A 22,977-nucleotide genomic window follows, 5' to 3' on the forward strand; every position below is an offset into this window, starting at 1 on the left:
ATTGTTACACAGGAAAGAGCACAATGGAGTATTTTTCAGAACACTACCCGAGCTGAGTCACAAAAACAAACGTCTATGGTCATGCAGAAGAAGAAAAGAGACTAGCAATTCAAATACGAAACCCCCCAGCAGTGCTGATCCTTAAATACTGTCATACCAGACCAAGAACTTAAAAGCCCACTTGAGTGTGACACTCACATTATGATCGAAGCGCTAAAACGAGAAAAATTCCCAGGCCCAAATGGAATTACTTCTGGGAAAATGTTGGATCGGATGATATAATTCACCTATACCATATCTTATCAATCGTATTGGAAACTGGCACTTACCCGGTTGGTAAGGCAGGACCACTATTGTCCCTGTTTGAGGAAAAGGAATAAAAGAAGAAATGTAGAAAATACTGTCCAATTATCTTCACGAGCTGCTTGTCCCGTGTTTTGGCAGAATTCTTACTCCAACATATACAACAACTTTCAGGCCAGCTTTCGCCCTGTCTGATTCGCAATTGGCAAGATATTCGTTATTTGACAGCTCCTGGAATGATTCATATAATTCAACCAAGAACTCCATCAGCTATTCGCCGATTTCTGACAGGCATTCGACCTGATATTCCAGAAATAACTCAGGCATATTCTCCTTCACTACAGAATCCCTTATGAAATTGCCCAAATCATCAAGGATCTCTATGACCAGTTGATATGCCAAATACTAATGACTGATGGGTCGCCAAAAGAGTTCAAAACTACATTGGGGGTACTCCAGGGTTTCATTTTTCACCCTACCTCTTCAACCTCATTCCAAATACCGAAATATCACTGATTCAATTGACACAACACTAAATAGAAGGAATGCTGATAAGCAGCCTTGCCTTGTGATATACAATGAGCTAGCCAAGTCTCTACAGGAACTGCAGGCAGGAGCTGATAAACTATAAGAGCCCACTGATCCGTTGGGGATCAGATCAAACCGGTGAATCATTTCTTTTATCTAGGAGACTTACTTTCCATTGATAACTGCTATAGCTCTGATGTAAAACGACGACCTATGGTTGCTAGCTCTATCTTCTGAGCACTAGTCAACGTCTTTAAAAACAACCAACTATTCAACATATCCAAACTGCGTACGTTGCATTGCCTAGAAATTTCTATAATCATGTGCGGATCCTGAACATACACATTCAAAACCAAAGACGAAAGGAATCTTCTAGCAAGCGAATCAAGTGACAATTAAAGAGAAAGAAATACGGGTCATTTCAATGTTATACTTAACAGAAAGTCGAATATACAAAATAATGGCACATAATAATAATTACTTAAAAATGCATAGTTTGTTATTGTATTTTTAATCTAGCCGTAATTTTTTTTGCCTGTCTCAGTACTGCAATTTATTTTTTGCTATTGTCACTGTTGTTAACTCTTGATTTAACTTTCTCGTAATCTCGGCAATTTTCCATATTTTCCATATTTAGTTCGGAGACAAATATCCAAATAGAACACCGTCTTAAATGGAATAGCACAATGGAGGAGACCGCTAGTACCCAATCATTAAATTAGTAGGGACATAAGGTGGGGGTATGATGGGAAAATAAGGAAGACAAATGGGAGATAATAAAAACAAATGTTTCAGTTCTTCCTGGTCAACAATTTCTTACTAAGTCCAAAAAAAAAAATTATGAGTACGACATTAAGGTTCATCTAAGCATACATAAATGAAACGTAATAGATGGAGGGCACTAGCATCTCATATTAAAAATTATTTAAAGTATATTACTTATTTTTTCAATTTTGATTTCAAGTCTAATACTTATTTTAACTAAACTTAGTTGGGTAAATTACTCATTTTAATTAATCTAATTAAAACTTGCAACATAATTTTAAAACTAGATCGCAGGTTACATTGGAACACTCTCGAAACAAACTCTGAGCAGCTCTTCTATTCAGGAGAGCGGATCAAAGTTAGAATCTTATTCTACATTTTATTTTAAAAATACCTAATTAATTAATTTTAATTGAATTTAATTATTTTCACATTCAAAATACTTGGTCAAAGTTAGCACCTTATTGTAAAGATCATTTTAAAAACCCAAAATATAATAAAATGGAAATCTAGTGACGGGGGAAAGATTAGTAAATTAAATATTAACACTCAAAAATAGAATATTGTCTGCTTGCAACCCTGCTAGTGACACAGATAGAATTCAAAACGCTACACCTAACATATAATGAACATATAATACATATAATAACATATAACATATAATGAGCATATGAACATAACATATAATGAACATTATAATGAACAAATGAACATAACATTATAATGAACATAACATATAATGAAAATTATAATGAACATATGAACATAGCATATAATGGACATAATATATAATGAACATATAAACAAAACATATATTGAAGATATGAACAGAACATATATTGTATATTATAATGAACATATGAACATAGCATATAACGAACATATGAACTTAACATATAATGAACATTTATGGGTATTTTGTTTTACTTGCATATGGGGTGGGAAGAGATACCAGCGAGAATTAAAATAGGAAAGCAGCCTAAAAGGCTGAACACGGCAGCTCATGTGAATTTTCTTATGTAAAAAAAAAGAATTGGCAGTTACTCTTCCATTGACGAACAAATAAACGCTCAAATGGGGATAAATCCATTTATTTAGACAGTGAAAAAACAGGTACAAAAGTCCAGATATTTCGTATGACATATACAGCGACCGTCATCAGTAAAAATACTACTGACGATAGAAATACTAGAGTATACTAGAAATGCTAGATAATTTCTATAATGACGGCCGCTGTATATGTGATCCAAATATCTGGACTTTTGTACCTGCTCTTTCACTGTCTAAATGAATGGATTTATCCCCATTTGAACATTTTTTTGTTCGTCATAGAACGGCAGTGTGGTCTGAGAAAAGTATATATACATTGACATATGTGGGAATTTGTTTCAGCGTGGGGTTTATTGGAAGGGGGCTATTAAAAAATAAACACAAAAAAACCTCATGGATTTTACAGAAAATCAATACTCTAGGATATTTTAATTCTTAATTAATGTTTCGAGAGTTCTCTTCCGCAATTGTACTTGACTGCTGTTGAAATAATTTGCATCATTTATCAATGTAAGAATAATCTTCATGGCCCTTACAAAATTTTACTATATTTGTCCAAGCAACATTAGAAAATGTTTGACACGTCTTATTTGCGACGACAGTTCTCTGGCAAAGAACAATGCTTCTTATTTGCCACAATATTAGTTCTATTTGCCGCAATGCCACAGGTGTAATACCTGTCAATGAAAAAAAAAAGATATACATACACATGAGAATGCGTGACTTAAATCTGACTGGTTTATAAAGAAAAGAAAACGAAAGACGAAGATTAAATTTGGCAATGAAAGTAAGGATTGGACGGACAGAATATACATGACATCATTTAACGAATGAATGGAAGAGTTTACAAAAATGGATTTCTATTTTAAAATTCTTGGAAATAATATTAAAAACTTACTGCCTCTGGTCCTCGTAGCCCAATAGGGCCTTCTGGACCAGGCAGACCTGGAGACCCAGGAAGACCATCTAATCCTGTTTTTCCTTCTTCACCTCTTGGGCCTGGTGGACCAGGAATACCATTTTTCCCTGGCTCTCCTTTTGCTCCTTTGGGACACGCATAAGCTATAAAAACGAATATAAAGATTAAGTGATTTCAGGTCTATATTTCTAGCTTTTGCTGTCAGATTTTTCTTTTCTTAGTACCTATTGGAATTTTCTATATTTAGAAAGAGAATAAAAAGAAAAACAAGAGTTAATATACGCAATTTCGAAATCAGTAATTTACGAAATTTTTGCATTCTTTAAAACAAAGTAACATATAGATTCCCATGAAGTCACACACACGCATCTGCAAACTTGGATGCAGGCATACATCTATCGAGCAGTACCCGCAAATAGCCAGCCTTTTCAAACAGTTCGTGGTAACGAACTGTAAGTAAGGAGCGACCCGGCTCAATGGTAACCGAAACTCTAGAAAACGGTATTTTGATACAAATAGATACATCAAAAGAATCAGATTTTTATGCTGATTTCAAATATATAAGTTTCATTAAGTTTAATTGTACCCATAAAAAGTTAGGCGCCTGAGAAAATTTGGCTGATTTTCGAAAAAAGGAGGAAAGACCCCCTAAAAGTTATTGAACCTTAATGAAAATAACACCATCATATTCAGCGTATCAGAGAACCCTACTGTAGAGGTTTCAAGCTCCCATCTACAAAAATGTGGAATTTTGCATTTTTTGCCAGAAGAAAGATCACGGGTGCATGTTTATTTGTTTGTTTGTTTGTTTGTGCTTTTTTTTCCCCAGGGGTGATCGTATCGACCCAGTTGTCCTAGAATATCGTGGGAGGGCTCATTGGAATGAAAATTAAAAGTTCTAGTGTTCTTTTTAAGGGACCAAAAAAATGGAGGGCAACTAGGCCCCCTCCCCCACTCATTTTTTTCCCAAAGTCACCTGATCAAAATTTTGAGATAGCCATTTTGTTCAGCATGTTCGAAAATATAATAAGTATGTCTTTTAGGATGACTTAATCCCCCGAAATACCTGGGGGAGGGCTGAAAGTTATGAACTTTACCCAATGTTAACATATAGTATTGGTTATTTGGAAGTATACAGCCGTTTTCAGGGGAGATTTTTCCTGGTAGTGGAGGGGGGGGGGGTCGGGGGTTATGTGGGAGGATCTTTCCATGAAGGAATTTTTAATGGGGGAAGGGACATTGCTATGAAGGGGACGCCTGACTTCCCAGCATTATTTAAAAAAAGATCAGAAATTTAATATAAAAAAACAAGTATTTCAACTGCAATAGCAGCAACATCGAAACTTCAAACGAACATAAAATATTACATATATGATTGGGTTCACCCCGTAATCAATACCCCGCTCTTTAAGCCAACGTTTTCTTAGTACTTTCATAAGAGCTATTTATTCTAATTAACGGCCTTTGTGATTAAGCGGTCATTTTTAAAGAATTGGAACAAAATTCGAACTTTCGCTTAAAGAGCAAGGTATTGACTAGGGGGTGAATCCCCTAATAAACAAATTAAAAATATATGAATATAGAAGTTCGTTACGTAAGTTAATTCGTAAGCTACGTATATTTATTACTAATAAAAACGTTCGTAAATATAATTAAACAAGTTTCGAGAAAGCCATTTAACTAAATAAAAGTAAATTAATATGAAAATTTTGTTTTAATTATTCATGTACGGTGAGCCAAGATCAAAACCTGCATTTATTCAAAAACATTCAAAAATTAAATAAAAAAAACAAGTTTTTTAAACTGAAAGTAAGGAGCGACAATAAAACTTAAAACGAACAGAAATTATTCCGTATATGAAAGGGGCTGTCCCCTACTCAACGCCTCGCTCTTTACGCTAAAGTTTGACTCTGTCTCACAACTTTATTTTTTAAAACATTAAAAAACTTTAGCGTAAAGGGCGAGGCGTTGAGGAGGGGACAGCCCCTTTCATATACGGAATAATTTCTGTTCGTTTTAAGTTTTATTGTCGCTCCTTACTTTCAGTTTAAAAAACTTGTTTTTTTTATTTAATTGCAAGTAGGAACAGTCACATCGCTAAAACATTAATTGGGCTGAAGATTACACTCCGCTGAGTATATTATTACAATTATGGCAAAACCAGCTAATTATGGTCAGCCGTTTTCAAGACTACCAACTACACATTTTCAAGCTCCACTTACCATGGTAAGGAGAACATATTACCAAATATGGGCACAATTTTGGAGTCTTTTTGTGAAAAGTCTCCATTCCAAATTCACTTTTGACATTTTGATTGCTGAAAGTTTCGCAATAATTCAAAGGCGTTTGTGTCGAAGCCCGAATTTCAGAGCTAATTTTTTAAGTTATAGACCCTCAACCAGCAGAAGGATCTATATCAGGTGGAACATGAAACAGTTTCCATAGTGGATAGAATACAGATATAATTTCAAAACTCCTTATGCCAAACATATAGCCTACTTGCACGTTACTACCATTTGTGTATATACCTTGCACCCACCAAAGAATATGAACAAGCATTTGGATACCAGATTTAAGTTGAATGTGGAAAATACATACTCCCCTTAATTTTTCAATTACCCTTGAAACTAATTATGGTATGTCTCTAATCCATGTCCATGGAGGGTTCCACTTAATTGTCTCAAATAGAATCAGATATCGAGGCTACATGGTTAGGTAATGCTTAGATTTATTTAATATATTGCTTTAAACTTGAGATTACTCAAATGTATGTTCCATGGATTATTTTAGCAGCCAAGGGAACAATCCACTGGGGGCTCAGATTTACTAAAGGGTTAAAAACCATAGGTTACTGCTTAAGGGTAATATGCTGAGATACATTCACAGAAACTTATATTTATTTATAGATACCATGAGATTTTCAGGTAGAGGCTTCAAAACTTCCCCTTGAGATTTGAGAACTTCCCCTTGAACTACAGGATCATAGAACTACGAGAACGCACCGAAAATTATGAATGTTTAATTAAAAGTCACACTAGATTTAGAAAAAAGGACAGCATACAGCACAGCATACAGAGCGTACAGTATTGACAGCACCAAGACAAGATTCAGTGATATGAATGTAGGATAAAGAACCATAAGTGACCCCAGTATACCACTAAACAATAAACCCTTTTGAAATCTTCAAAAAATAGGGGGAAATTTTCGTAAATGTAGAATAACGTAGTAAACATCAAATCACCAAGTATTAACACTAAAAAGGTCGGCAAGGTAATTTATGAACGCAAATTTTTAGAGGAAGCCAATTTAAAGCGGATTTTTGTAGTAGCTTTTTCATCTTTTAAAACTATGCTAAATCGCTATTACCTCTTTCTATTACAAAGACTAATCACCAGTAGTAGTGCTAATAATTCTTGTAAATCTTTTCAAAGGAGCTACAATGTGGGGCTCAATATAAGGAGTGTTTCATGGGGAACTAGCCACCAGGTAAATCTTTTTTCCTAAAAATTAAAAACAAAATTTTGTCTAATTACTTCTCATAGAAGATGATCGGGACGAGCGACACTGCTAAGAATGGCTCATCTCAACTCTGTCAGACTTCCTGAAGTGTTTTGCCGGGCTAAGCATGGCTCAATTGTAAATAAAGTTATAGAAGTAACGCATATTTATGCATAGCAAACTGAAAAGGCCTTTCATGCAATTAGTGGGAAGGCAGCTGAAAAAATATGAAAAGAATTTCAAAGAGCTCAACTTTGCAAACACTTGAACAGAGGTTTAGGAGTTAAAGTGCCTAAGAAAAAAAAACACATTACATGAGATCAATTCTTAAAGTGCCTGACAAGAAGCAGGGGCGGATCCAGTATTTTTTTTAAGGGAGGGGGGGGGTGCAAAATAGGTTGATTCGAAAATAAAAATTTTAGGGGGGGGGGGGCGCAAAAAAGGTTGATCCGATAAAATTGCGTGAGGAACAAGTTTCAGTAACGCAAACTTGCGTTAATTAAGTAAATTACACTACTTTAGACTAAGCTAGGGGGGTGCCCCCTCCCCCCTCTGGACCCGCCACTGACAAGAAGTAAAGTGGAAAACTTCAGTCTTACCTGATACAGAATCACCTGAACCTTCAAATTCTGCTTCATTGCCGACTTGTGGGCTGCACTGAAAACCTCCAGGTCCAGGGGGGCCAGGAGGACCGGTCTCACCAGTCTCACCTGAACAATAAAATTATGTACAAATGAACATATTTTATTACTTTATATACTATAACATTAACAAATACCTATTTCAATACTATAATGTGCACTGTTGCTGGGTTTTTATTTTTTGGAGGGGATGGGGCTCTTTATATTTATATTAATCCAATCACAATATTCTGAAAGTGAATAAATGTGAACACAAATATTAGAAATCTTTCAAAATGTGTATGGGGTGGCTCTGTATCCTATGCGCGTTTTGAATGGTTGTAGTCTCTATTTTCTCAAACCATGCACCTTCGAGGATAGTTGTAATTTATTGTTTGACAAAAAATTGAATAAAGTAATCAGGAATTTTTTGCTCTAAAACAATAATATGTTAGCGGTCTTAAAAGCGGAGTTGGAGGATAAAGTTCCGTGAAAAATTTAGAAAGACTTTTTCATAGAACTAATGAATATCTAAACAGGGTAGTTTATTTTGTTTACAGTCACTGCTATACAAAAGAACCGAATTGGTAGACAAAAAATAGTTAATTTGAGAAAGAAACTAATTTTACAATCGGGGTTCAATCCTTTACTTGTCACTGAGTAAACTTCAGTGGCTTAGTTAATCAAAATGAAGACTTGAAAAGCGTGCTAGCTATTTGACTGATTTTACCTAACCATTAACGAGAAACAGTTTGTGAAAAACAACTATTGGTTGTTAAATACAACGACTATAAAGCAACATGGCCTTGAAAAGATTTAGGTCTTGGTCTTATGCGCTGAGAAGCTGTAAAGATGCTCTACCGAACAAATTTTTTTTTTGTCAGTCAATTTAAATTAACAAAGCACTGGTATCCTTGCTCCTAGACCCCGAAGCCGCGCCGAAAAGTCGGCGGCGGGCCGCCGAAAAAAAACGGCGGCACGCCGCCGCTGATTCTATCGGCGGCGGCGTCACTAATACGCCCCCGTTTTTTTTTTTTTTTTTTCTGTCTTTTTTGGTTATCGATATCGACCTCCGGGCTTCAACCGTCATCCCGGCTAATCTGTTTCTTAAGAATAAATACTGTCATCTTGGGCTCGCCATGCATATCGGTTCGTAGGAAGGAGAAGAAGAAATTTTTCTTGAAACAAAAATTCTACCTTCCACTTTAAAATTCTGTTCATTTTTCTTTCTTATTTTTCGGATGAAAAGAGGTAGGTAAAAGACCATTAGGCAATTCAGGATGTTGTCATAGGCAGCGCAATCGAGCTGTCTAAGTAAAGAACAATGTTGGCCCAATGTATTTTTTTTTTTCATATCAGGGCAATTCGTATCGAAGGAGTTGTCGCAGAAACTTTAAAAAGGACTCATTCGATTGGAAATTGGAATAACTAGTGCCCTTTTTAATAGTCGAAAGTGATTGGAAGGCAGCTGACACCCTTTCCACGCCCACCGTTTCTCCAAAAATACCCAATAAAAATTTTAAGATAACCATTTTGTTCAGAGCAACTAATGTCCAGAGAGAAAATATATTTTTTGTGGAGGTTGCTCCCGCAAAACCCTTAGAGAAGGGTTTTTTCTTTATTCCCTGGGGTTACATCAGAACGATGTTGGCACAATGTATTAGTTATTATTTTTTCCTTTAGACCAGGGCACTTCATATCGAAGAAATTGCCGTAGAAACTTCGAAAAGGGCTCATTCAATTAGAGATTGGAGTGGCTTGTGCCCTTTTTAATAGTCGAAAATGATTGGAAGGCAACTAACACCCCTTCCACGCCCACCATTTCACGAAACACATACAATCAAAATTTTGAGATTACCATTTTGTTTAACGTTGTTGAAAGTTCTGGAAATTAGGTCTTAGAGGATTACAACCACCCTAACAGCCCTTAGGGTAAGGGTTGTAATTTATGCCGTGGGGGCATATACGGTGTTTATAGAAAGCGTTGTCGTAGAAACTTAAAAAGGGATGATTAGTTTGGAAATCGAAAAGCCTAGAGCCCTTTTTAATAATCGAAAGCGAATGGAAAGCTTGACATTTTTATAGTAAAGATCGATGTGGGTATAATGTATTATTTTTTTGTTGTTGTTGTTGTTTAGACCAGGGCACTTCGTATCAAAGGAGTTGTCGTAAAAACTTCGAAAAGGGCTCATTTGATTGAAAACAGAAGGGGCTGATGCCCTTTTTAATAGTCGAAAGCGATTGGAGGGCAACTAATCCCCCTACCACCCCCACCCACCCATTTGCCTTTTTGTTTAAAAATTAAATGTTGCCTTAAGATTAAATCAAAATGCACTGTGTTTATGCTAATTCCCAATAAGGCATCTCAGCAGTATCTCAAGAACGACTGAGGGAATTATGTTCAAACTTTCAGGGCTTCTTTTGCTCTTAAAATTTGACCAAATCAAAATAGCGTAAGTGTATCCAAGCTATCAAAGAAAGTAAACAATTTTTTTTGCGAATGTTATCAAGTTTTCCATTTCAGGTCAACAAGAGGAGGTATGAAACTAAATTAAACACTACTATTTGTGTCCAGATTTTTATAAGGGTCTATTTTGTTAAATTTTGCTGAAAATTGTTTTCCAGCATACAAATAGCAGGCCAAACTATAAATTCTTAAAAAAACGAAAAGATATAAAGTATGATTTTCTTTTTCCCTGAAAAGACTATGTCAGTATAAAACGAAGAGAAATTAATTAAAAAAACTGTTTCCAAAAAATAAGTTTTTTCAAAGAAAAGTAAAGAACTCCATTAAACCAAAAATGAGCAAAATTAAAATAAAATATTCTACCAAGTGTGAAACTACCACAAATTATCATCAATAAATAAATTAAACACAAAACGAACAGAAATTACGATAAATAACCGAGTCAAACTCAAAACGAGCAGAAATTTACATAAGTTTGGATCAAAACCCCTATGCCTTCCCAAGGCCAGAACATAATTTGTACTTTACTTACAAAAATACAAATGAATATGCATTGTCAGTTTAATATACATATACTGATATTTAGTAATTAAAATGTTAATATTATTTGATTTTATAAAAGTAAAAACATTTTTATTTTTTCAGTAAAGTGCAAATTATGTTCTGGCCTTAGGAAGGCATAGGGGTTTTGAGCCCAACTTATGTTAATTTCTGCTCGTTTTGAGTTTGACTCAGTTATTTATTGTTATTTTTGTTCGTTTTGGGTTTCATTTATTTATCGATGCTGATTTGCGGTAGTTTCCCGCTTGGTAGATTATCTAGAGCTAGTATAGAAATATATCTATAGAAATGAATTACATTTTTTTTTTTTTTTTGCACAGTTAGCAGAGCACACTGAAGTTGAAGTAGCCTTAAACTTTGACTTGAAACGTTATAACTTGACCACTTCTTTCAGAAAAGAATTCCGGAGGGTTATTCCGTGTTGATAAGAAAAGAGGGTAAAGGTGCAGTTTAGTTCCACCTGTAGTGTACGGCACAGGAGTCCTATGGTTAAGGTGCAGGATTGTTCTCCCTTATAAAACAACTTATTTCAGCAGATACAAAGAAGAAGCCCATTTGCGGCATTCTGTGGGACCCCAAGGTCCAATACTAGTATCAGATCCCGCGAGTGGCAGCTTACGCTCGTCAAGTACTGGCTGTACCGGCCACATGTACCACAGCTAAACGACTTTTTAGCACGACAGGACTGATAGTGACTGCAAAAAGATCAATGGCTCCAGGCAGAGTGAACAAACTCACTTTTGTTACATAAATTGTACCTGAAGTGATGTAACCGCTGATTTAAAATTGTTGGAGTTGTTAAGCCATGGTATCTGATTTGTAAACAGTGTTTTTTCGATGTTGTTATTGGTTTTTTTTTGTTTGTTTTTTTTCACTTCCTTTTCGTATGTATTTGATGAACAGGAGATGTTTGAACTTCAAACTTTGAAAGTTATAGGCCTACACACATTAGCTCAAATCATTAACAAGAAGGAAATGACTAAACACGGGATTTTATAGGAACAATGCGATGTTAAACATAAACACAACATAGGTTTCCCTGGGTCTAGTGGCTAAAAATGAGAATTCTACTTGGTCTGATCGACGGTGAACACAAACACTTTCCGCACGGCCCAACAAATTCCTGTTTTGTCATATCGTTCTTGTAAGTTTTTAGCCAACCATTTAAAAATCCTTACTAAAATCGAGGTTGAACGTGTTTGGTGGAGTGGAATTTTTTTTTTTATTTTTAATCAGAAAAATCGGCGCGCCGTGGCGCCCCGCCGGTCCGGAATCGGCGGTGTGCCGCCAAAAAAATTTCGGCGCGCCTGTGATACTGAATCACACATTCGCCGCCGTCATTTCGGCGTGGCGCGGCTTCGGGGACTTCTTGCTCCCGAAGCAGAAGTTTTCATCTAACGTTTTTTTCTCTTTAGAAAATATAAAAGAAAGCATTTCTTTAAAAAATTTAATTTTTTTTCCTCAGAATTCTTAAGGACTAAGGACCCATAAGGACTTCTTAAGAGTCCTCTTATGGGTTTTCATTTAGATACAGTGCTTGTTTAGCCATAGTTAAAAAAAAACAGAGCCAAAAAATATTATAGTATATTTGAATTATATACTTATATTCAGTGGCAGATCCATTAGGGCGCCCCCCCCTGACGTAGTGGCAGATTTGTGGTTGGGACCGCTTGCTCTGCTTTGGGTTGGGACAAAAGTAATTTTTTTGTAATTGGTTTCTAATAGTTGAGTTTTTAATAATTTTTTAATTGCGAAGACTGTTTTTTTTTGCAAACAAATTTGAAACAAGGTTTCAGTTACTTTGTGCGGTCTGCCGGTCTCTGTTAGATTTTACTAATGAGGCATACCGCCAAAAAGTATTTGATTAAATTTAGGGTTATCAAGGGAATCTGTATTACCACAAAAGCCAACTGGGAGGCGAAATCTTTATTTCGTAATAACAAAGAGAGGAAGTTTAAAATCCTAACTTCTTTAGGCTGTCGAAACGATATTTCAGGATTGTGCTGTCGCAACGGGGCTGAAAAGCAAAATATTTAGTTCTTTTTACTGTCAAAAATTCGTTTTCGAGTCTTGCTATGGCACTGAGGCGAAGAAATTGATATCATTACTTTTTTTGGCTGTCTGTTTTGGTTTTTTGGGTTGGCTTTTTTTGCGAAGTGACATGGTTTTTATAACATTGTTCTTTTTTAGGGTATTTGTAAAATAGAAAGTGAGTGTATGAGAAGTGAAAAAATTATTAATTTAAGTTTTGGATTTTATAGAGCAAATGGTGGCCCCTTTACTGCCTATTTTCATCCAATTAAAGCTCTGCATTATATGACATATCACCTCCTCTGTTCATTCTAAAACATTAGAATAAAGGCCAAACTCTTCAGAATCAAACAGTTCGTGTAACGAACTGTAAGTAAGGAGCAACCCAGCTCAATGGTAACCGAAACTCTAAAAATCGGAATTTTGATACCAATAGATACATCAAAAGAATAAAATTTTAATGCTGTTTTCAAATATATGTTTCATCAAGTTTAGTCAAACCTATCAAAAGTTAAGTGCCTGATAAGATTTCGCTGGTTCTCGAAAAAAGGGGAAAAGACCCCTTAAAAGTCATAGAACCTTAATGAAAATCACACCATCATATTCAGTGTATTAGAGAATCTTACTGTAGAGGTTTCAAGCTCCTATCTACAAAAATGTGGAATTTTCCATTTTTTGCCAGAAGAAAGATCACGGATGCGTGTTTATTTGTTTTTTTGTTGTTTTGTTGTTTTTTTCCCAGGGGTGATCGTATCGACACAGAGGGCCTAGAACATCGGGAGAGGGCTCATTGGAACGAAAATAAACATTTCTAGTGCCCTTTTTAAGTGACCAGAAAAAATGGAGGACAACTAGGCCCCCTCCCACGCTCATTTTTTTCGCAAAGTCACCTGATCAAAATTTTGAGATTGCCATTTTTTTCAGCATAGTCGAAAATATTATAACTATGTCTTTTAGGATGACTTAATCCCTCAAATCCCCCAGGAGGAGGGCTGAAAGTTATGAACTTTACCCAATGTTTAACATATGGTATTGGTTATTTGGACCCGGCTCAATGGTAGCCGAAACCCTAGAAAACGGTAGTTTGATACAAATAGATACATCAAAAGAATCGGATTTTAATGCTGATTTCAAATATATAAGTTTAATCAAGTTTAATTCTACCTACCAAAAGTTACGCGCCTGAGAAAATTTGGCTGATTTTCGAAAAAAGGGGGAAAGACCCCCTAAAAGTTATAGAACCTTAATGAAAATCACACTAACATATTCCGCGTATCAGAGAACCCTACTGTAGAGATTTCAAGCTCCTATCTACAAAAATGTGGAATTTTGCATTTTTTTTGCCAGAAGAAAGATGATGGGTGCGTGTTTATTTGTTTGTTTTTTTTTCCAAGGGGTGATAGTATTGACTCAGTGGTCCTAGAATATAGTGGGAGGGATCATTGGAATGGAAATTAACAGTTCTAGTGTCCTTTTTAAGTGACAAAAAAAATGAAGGGCATCTAGGCCCCCTCCCACGCTAATTTTTTCGCAAAGTCACCTGATCAAAATTTTGAGATAGCCATTTTGTTCAGCATGTTCGAAAATATTATAAGTATGTCTTTTAGGATGACTTAATCCCCCGAAGTTCCCGGGAGGAGGGCTGAAAGTTATGAACTTTCCCCAATGTTAACATATAGTATTGGTCATTGGGAAGTATACAGTCCAGACGTTTTCTGGGGAGATTTTTCCGGGTAGTGGGGGGGGGGTCAGGGGTTATGTGGGAGGATCTTCAAATGAAGGAAGTTTTCTTGGGGGAAGGGACATTGCTATGAAGGGGACGCCGGACTTCCCAGCATTATTTAAAAAAAGATCAGAAATTAAATATAAATAAACAAGTTTTTCAACTGCAACAGCAGCAACATCAAAACTTTAAACGAACAGAAAATATTACATATATGATTGGGTTCACCCCCTAGTCAATACCTCACTCTTTAAGCCAGAGATTTTTTAGTACTTTCATAAGAGCTATTTATTCTAATTAACGGCCTTTGTGATTAAGCGGTCATTTTTAAAGAATTGGAACAAAATTCGAACTTTCGCTTAAAGAGCAAGGTATTGACTAGGGGGCAAACCCCCTAATATACGATAGAAGTTCGTTACGTAAATTAATTCGTAAGTTACGTGTATTTATTACTAATAAAAACGTTCGTAAATAAAATGAAACAAGTTTCGAGAAAGCCATTTAACCAAATAAAAGTAAATTAATATGAAAATTTTGTTTTAATTATTCATGCACTGTGAGCGAAGATCAAAACCTGCATTTATTCAAAAACGTTCAAAAATTAAATAAAAAAAAACAAGTTTTTTTAACTGAAAGTAAGGAGCGACATTAAAACTTAAAACGAACAGAAATTAGTCCTTATATGAAAGGAGTTGTCCCCTCCTCAACGCATTGTTCTTTACGCTAAAGTTTGACTTTCTCACAAATCTATTTTTTTAAACAGTAAAAAACTTTAGCGTAAAGAGAGAGGCGTTGAGGAGGGGACGGCCCCTTTCATATACGGAATAATTTCTGTTCGTTTTAAGTTTTAATGTCGCTCCTTACTTTCAGTTAAAAAAACTTGTTTTTTTTGTTTAATTTTAATAAAGGTTCGTATAAGTATATACTTAAAGCTAAGTACAAGAGTCGAAATACTCCTTCAGAGGTCTTTTTTCAAACATTTACTAATAAAATGTTAATAAAAAGTATAAATTCACACAACTTAAGTTAACTACGGAAACTGAATGCAACTACAAAATTACTTCAGAATTTATCACCTTCTCAATACCAACCAGTCACAAAATATAGTTATGTTTTTGTATAGGGGCGCATATATTTGTCCACAAAATTTTATAAACTGCTCTGTATACCGCTGAGGATTTTTATACTTATTTTGATATGTGCCATCCAATCATACTTCCACGATTAGTTGTTTATAAATCAATATTTTTACAGAAGGATTCTCTTACTTAATTCTAAGTATGAGTCAAATTTCAAATTTTAATTTTTGTGCTTAACAGAAATATCAAGATTTTAACGTTTGAATTGAATATCTGAAAATTTCAAGATTAAAAAAATTAATTAGAAATCTAATACAGCTTGAAACTCTGAGAATTTAAATCACCAATATATACCTATCAAATATAAAAATAACGAACACATAATTATTTGTGTTTTAAGGAGTATTTCGACTCATATACTTACATTGAAGCACATACCTACATGTATCTTTATTAGAATTCATGTTTTTCTGACGATTTTGGTCTTTACTCGAATATTTTAGGATGATAGAAGAGGAAATACTAACGAAGAACTCTAAACTGACAGGACTAAAGACTGACAGGACTAGCCATTATGAACCTTCACCGAAATATTGAGGTAGACATCAACCGTGTAACGAATAGATATCGCGGGAATGGAAATAGACTGTTTCTTATAAAATTGTGAATTATGTAATTTAAGCAAAATATATCCAACTTTAAAAAGTGGAAAGATACACTATGTTGTTATGAAAAGTAAAATTTTGATTAGTAAATTTTTGAGATTTCGTCAAAGTTGAGACTGTTTATTAAAACACTATTTTTAAAAAGAAACAGTGATTAGTTAATGCTTTATTGCCTATACTTAAAACCCTCACTTTAAATGTGTTCTATGCATTTCTATCTCTTCGTTCTGTTTTTCATGTTGCACCCCTAAAAGAACTAGTATTTAATATTTAATATATCTTTTACGAATATACAAGTTGTATCTTTATCCTCATTGTTTACTTTTCATAAATATCATAGTTACTAAGCAATGCCACAAAGTTAGGCGGCATGCCAAATAGTTTGACCTATACGAATCGTCACAAAGAGTGCATAGCCCCAAAAGATGGCTCCAGACCTTTTTTTTTTACAATAAAATACTTAACTCAAGCGCTATAGTGGTCAGAAGTGCAAATGCAAATAATTATGCAGAAAATATAATATATTTTTTTATAAGCTGATGGACAGCTTTTATTATTTTTTTTATGGCGGGGTGGTTTTTATAACTTACTATTTTTTATATCAATATTCTTATACCATTTTAATTTCAACAGATTTATTAGAACTTTAACCCTTGTCAGATTTTATATTAAATTTAGGGTCCTTTTCACTACCTACCTACGACACATAATTGTCGAGGTTCCCTTTAAATGCCGGGTATTTCTTTGTTTGCAAGTTTATTAAAGCAACCTATTATGCGCCCCCCCAAGGAAAATCCTGGATCCGCCCCTGCTTAGATTTATTATCTACATTCTGCTTTTATTTCTGCTGCATTCTTGTATCTCCTCACTTTTTATGTCTAAATTCTTCTTTTGAAATTCTCGTCATTTTACAATTGTCGCTGCTTTTGTTTATTTTCTATTGAGTGAAAAAAGCCTTGTTATACAGACAAGATATTCGCTACATGTTTTTGTATTTTAAATTTTATTGGCTGAAGAGCCATTCTCTTAATATTTTTTTGTCTTACTTTTATGTTTATACCCACAGATTACAAATTCTGCCTTGGATACTTCGACCATCTAAATTTCAAATGCATTACACTTACTAATCAACTGCGTCCATTTTACATATTTAACGCAAGTAAAACTAAGGTGGAAACACATAAAAATGATAAGAGAAACCAAGAACATGAGTTTAGGGCCATTAGAGTTCCCGAAAGAAAAATATACTTTTGTAACTCAATTTGTACAGCAATTTTTTTTTGAATTTTTTTTTTTTTGGACTAATGAACCGATTGATGCTCTAGACCCTAAGTTTAACCAGATCGACCAAAATATACCATACTGAGTTCACCTGGATTATTATTCGTTAAACACAAGTGAAGCGCATCGAGGTATTATGCGTTTCGTAGCATAAGAGAGCTATAAACGACAATTATAGCCAAAGCATGATTTCAAATAAAAATATAAGAAGCACTAAAAAGAAGGCATTGAATTCTGTTTATTTTGCTAAACAGTTCATGGTAACGAACGGTAAATAAAGAGCAGCTTGTGCTACTAGTAGCTGAAGCCCTAAAAACAAAAAAAAATAGAACAATGTCTAAATAAAAAAATGGCTTTCCATGATGATTGCAAACATGTACAAAACACAAAGTTTATAGCTACTGAACTATAGTTATGATCCCCAAAAAATTTAAATTATTTTCAAAAAAGGCAGAAAACACCACAAAAGAGAAAAGTAATCTTGATGAAAATTACACCGTCAGATTTAGCACATTCCAGCCTCTAGACACAATAAGCACATTCAGATTTTTCAAGCTCCTACTTTCAAAAGTGTGAAATTTCAATTTTCAGCTAGTCGTAATGAACTGTATGTAAAGAATCGAAAAGTTCGTGGTACCTCAAACTGAAACACCACTTAAGCTGAACTTGCTTGAATTTTTCAAGAAGGATGATTGTATACCAAAAACTGCTGATATCATGACCAGAAAAAAAATGAGAGCCTTATAAATTAGTCTTTAAATTACTTCAGGCTACATATCCTATTTTCTTTGCATCAGTGAAAGGCTTTCACTAAAGCGATAGTTTTAAAATTTCTACAAATACAGGGAAATATCACGAATCAATTGAAAAGCATAATCTGAAAAGTAATATATTTGTGTTTTTTGTTTTTAAGTTTCAATTTCGACCTTGATTTCTGTAAGAAGGAACTTTATTTCTTCTTACAAAGAAAATTGGAGGAGAATTCTGCTTGGTCAGATCACAAAACCTTGGAAATTGACACAATAATGACACTTGTTCGTCTTTGCAACAAGTTCTCTTTGTATTTTAGGTTCCTAGAAAAAAAAATCCCTTCAGATTATGGGTCTACCGATGGGCACTGTTTTGTCTCCTTATTTGGCAAATTTTTACATGGATTTCATAGAACAATCTACTTTGAATCGTTTTCCCTTGAAACAATCTCTCTAGTTTCGTTTCGTTGATGACGTTCTGTCTGTTTGCGAACGTAGACAGGACTCTCTGAAATATTTTTTTGCACATTTGAACACTTCTGATTCGAATATTCAATTCACAGTAGAACTGAAAGATTCGAGAAAGCTCCCTTTTTTGGATGGTTTAATTATAAAAAATATTCCTAGCCTTGAATTTTCTTTATATAGAAGGCCGAACCATAATGATCGGAATCTACATTTCTTGTCAAATCACCCTCCTTCTGTGAAAAGAGGGGTAATAATATCTTTAGTCGACAGAGTTCTAAAAATCTGTTCACGTAATCATGTAAAATCTGACTTAAATTATTTTAAGGATATTCTACTCTGCAATAGCTACCCAATTAACCTTATTGAAAATACCATAGATAGACGATTAGAAAAGGTAAAACAGGAAAATAGGGAGCCCGTCCCCCTTGTTTCAGTTACTCCTGGAATAGAAAACAAAACTTTCACCACGTTACCATAAATCTCGAGACTCATCTACAAAATGGGAAAAATTTAAAAGAAAACATAATCTCTCTGTTTCTTTCAAAACTTAACAAAAAGTCGAACATTTTTTTCAACTCGGGAAAGGATAAAACTAATCCTATACTGGGTAGTGGTGTCTACAGAGTCCCGTGTTCATGTGAGAAATTTTACATTGGGAGGACCCATCAACAACTGGGGGAACGTTGGCATGAGCACAAAATTTCAATAGACAAGTCCCTGAGATTTGAAAATAAGAATGGCAACTTGTATTCTATTTTGGCCCTCCATATCTTTGAAAATCCTGTTCATTTAGTTCTTTTTGAAGAGGCAACTTTAATATCTACTGTAAATGGCCTACCGTTATCTTTTAAAGAGGCAAATGAGATAAAGAAAAATATATATAAACAGAAATTTGGCTATAAATAGAGACATAGGATATATTTTCTTAAGCCCAATTTATAACAACTTAATATTAAAAGACTCAATCAATATTTTCGCCCAGTCTAATTTAAGACAACCTGTCCGCATATCTAATGAAAATTGAGGTTGCAGACAGGCGAAATCTATCGCAAAGCAAAAAATACTTTTCCAATCCAATTGGTGAATTGTTGGTGAATTGTCTTTCATTTATTTCTGGCTGTTTTTTCTATTCAGTATTTCTTCTCTTCTTGTAGAGTTCACTTCAAAAGGTTAGATTTTGTTTTTTGTTTCTTATGAGCACTCAGGACGACTTGGCTGAGGTCCTTGTCGAAATATTTGCTTTTTTTCGTCTTTATATTTAGCTACTGGCTTACAAGATCCTCGTTTTTTCTCACCTATTTGATTTTATTTTTCATTTGTTATATCCTCTTTTCTTTGTTTCATACTTTTTCTTAAGCCAATATCATGCATGTTCTCATATACATGAGAACACCAAAGCTGCTACCCACGAAAACACAAAATTTCTGTTTTTTCATAGTAAAGACAAATGCATTTTTTTCAAAAATTCTATTACAGAGGTTCAGATAATTTGATAAATAGAGATTTATTTTCTTTCTTTTATAAAACTTTTCTGGCTGTTATAAGTTTGAATTATTATAGCACTTTGTTTCTGCTCGTCTTCAGTTTTAACACTGCTCTTTACTTTTCTTTAAAATACTTCTTTTCTAAAAAGTTTTTGAAAAAATTAATTTATGTTCGTTTTGATTGCCAAAGTTTGATTGACCAATAATAAAATGGTTATTTATAATAACTTTTTCCCATAATTTTAACGTTTTTGGCTTAAGAATCAAAATATTGAATTCTAATTTAATTAGTAAGTTACATTGGGTGATCTGAGCGTTGGCTTTGATTGTTTCAATAATATTATTATGCAAATTTCGTTCAGCTTGAAATCGAGGTTTGGAACGGCTCTTGAACTAAGATTTGGATAATATACTCAGAAGAATAAGCCTGGGAGAATGTTCAAAATATTACACGCAAATTAAAATAGAATAAGAGAATGAATAAATATCAGAGGCATCAGTCAGCTATTTCCATTTCTGACTCTTTTAACTCTTTTGTTTGCGACTTTGACATAAGCATTTACAAGGTGTGGTGTGGAAAAGATTTCGTTCTCATAATCTGGATATACATAATGTCTTTTGATTGTGTCCAAATTCCCTCTCAACATTCCCCTAAAATTCAAACTTTATCCTCCAAACGCTCTTGAGATATTTCACATACACGCTTTTGACAACCTGGATACACATAGTGTCTTTTAATTTATTTCAACACCCCCTTAACATTTCCTGAAAGTTTCAATTTATAACCCTTACCATTTCTGAGTAAGTTACTACCTTACCATGCACATAGTATGATTTGATTTAGTTCAACACCCCCATCAACACTCCCTGAAAGTTTCAACTAAATACCATTAGCCTGCCCAGAGATATTGTTGATGCGCCCTTACGACAACAGGGATATACATAGCGTCTTTTGATTGTGTTCAATATCCCCGTTAACATTTTCTGGAAGTTTGAACTTACTACCCTTTGACAACCTCGATGCACATGATGTTTTTTGATTTAGTTCAAAATTCATATCAACATTTCCTGTTTGTTTCAATTTAATAATCTTGTCCGTTCCTAAGATATTGTAGCTAGAACTTTTTGAGATCTGGGATGCACAGAGTTTCTTTAAGTTAAATGTTCCCCTCAACCTCCTCTGAAAGTTTCAACTTAATACTCTTAACTTTTCTTGACATATTGAAGATATGCCGCTTTGAAAACCTGTATGCAAATACTGGCTTTTGATTTATTTTAACATTCACCTTAACATTCCCTGAAAGTTTCATTTAATATTCGTGGCCAATCCAAAGATCAATATAGATACACCCTTTTAAAAACCTGGGTGAACTTGTTGTATTTGATTTATTGCGCCATTTCCCTCAACATAGTCTAAAAGTTTCAACTCAACATCCTTAGCAGTTCCTGATATATTGCAGATACAGCCTTTTGAGCACCTGGATGACTATAAAGTCTTTTCATTTGCTTCAACAACCCCCTCCCCCCCCCCTATAACATTCCCAGAATATTTCAACTTAAATAACCTAAGCCCTTCCTCGGGACATTGCAAATAGGCCCTTTTAACAACATGTGTAGCATTTGAATTTCTTTGGTTCAGTTCAATATTAGAAGTAATAGTGGAAGCAGAAGCATTAGTAGTAGCCTCATTTGAAGATGTCCCGGTTGTTATTGCAGTCACAGTCACAAATAGTTGCAATCGCAGACGCAAACAGTAGTAGACGCAGATCACAAGTAGTAACAGTCGCAAGTGGCTAAATTCACAGTGACAAGTAGTCACAGATACTCCCTATCGTAGTTGCAAGTAGTTGTGGTCATGAGTTGTCGCAGTCGTAAGTAGTCGCAGTGTAATCACAAGGAGTCACAGTCACAATTAGTCACAGCCATAAATGCTTGTAGTTGCAGTCACACATAGTTGCAGATGCAGTTACAAATAGTCACGGACGTAGTCGCAGTCACAAATAGTCAAAGTCACAAGTAATCGCATTTGCAAGCGTTGCAGCTGCAAGTAGTCACAGTCACAAGATGTCACAGTCTCAAGTAGTGACATTCGCAAGTAGTCACAGTCATAAGTTGTCGCAGTTACAAATAGTCGAATTAGCAGTCGCAAGTAGGTGTAGCTGTAAGTAGTCCCAGTTGCAAGTAGGTCGCAATCACAACTAGTCACAGTTGGAAGGAGTCGTAGTCACAAGTTATCCCAGCCGTAACCTGTAACAGTCACAAAAAGGCCACAGTCATGAATAATCGTAATCACAGTCGCAAGTAGTCACAGTCACAAGTAGTCGTAGTAGTAATTGTCACAGCAACAGTTGCAACTAGTTTCAGTCACAGTCGGAAGTAGTCATAGTCAGAGTCACAAGTAGTCACAGTCATAAGTAATCGCAGTCACAAGTAGTCGTCTTCTTCGCAACTCTTTGTAGTCAAAGTCGCTAATAGTCAAATCCACAAGTAGTCGTTGTTGCAGTCGCATGTAGTCAAATTCGCAGTAATAGTAGCTGTAGTAGCTCTGAAAGTTTTAAGTTAATACCCTTAGCAGTTCCTAAATGACTGCAGATAGGCCATTTAGATAACCTGGATGAACACAGGTTTAGTTAAACGGTGGTAGGTGCTCCCCCTTGTAAAATTCCCCCCTCCTCGGACAACCAAGGGTTTTCTAAAATATAATCATAATTACATATTACTGAGAAAAAAAATCATTTTTTTTATTACTTTCTTGATTGAACAACAGTCGATCTATTTATGCATGA

The 22,977-nt window shown here is 34.8% G+C and overlaps 1 protein-coding gene across 6 annotated transcripts in view; it reads right to left on the reverse strand.

The window, feature by feature from the left end:
• Positions 1 to 22,977, reverse strand: part of LOC148948460 (uncharacterized) — a 521,750-nt gene that overhangs the window by 49,028 nt on the left and 449,745 nt on the right. For all 6 annotated transcript variants that reach the window (XM_089094386.1, XM_089094385.1, XM_089094390.1 and 3 more), the window contains 2 exons: positions 7,663 to 7,773; positions 3,545 to 3,708 (listed from right to left, as the gene is read on the reverse strand). In XM_089094386.1, coding sequence (XP_088950512.1) covers positions 3,545 to 3,708; positions 7,663 to 7,773 — 275 coding nt within the window. The remainder of the gene's footprint in view (positions 1 to 3,544; positions 3,709 to 7,662; positions 7,774 to 22,977) is intronic.

The sequence above is a fragment of the Artemia sp. Qi Xiang Cuo genome, chromosome 9 (genome assembly GCF_049724085.1).
Source record: "Artemia sp. Qi Xiang Cuo chromosome 9, ASM4972408v1, whole genome shotgun sequence".
In the NCBI taxonomy this organism is placed as follows: domain Eukaryota; kingdom Metazoa; phylum Arthropoda; class Branchiopoda; order Anostraca; family Artemiidae; genus Artemia; species Artemia sp. Qi Xiang Cuo.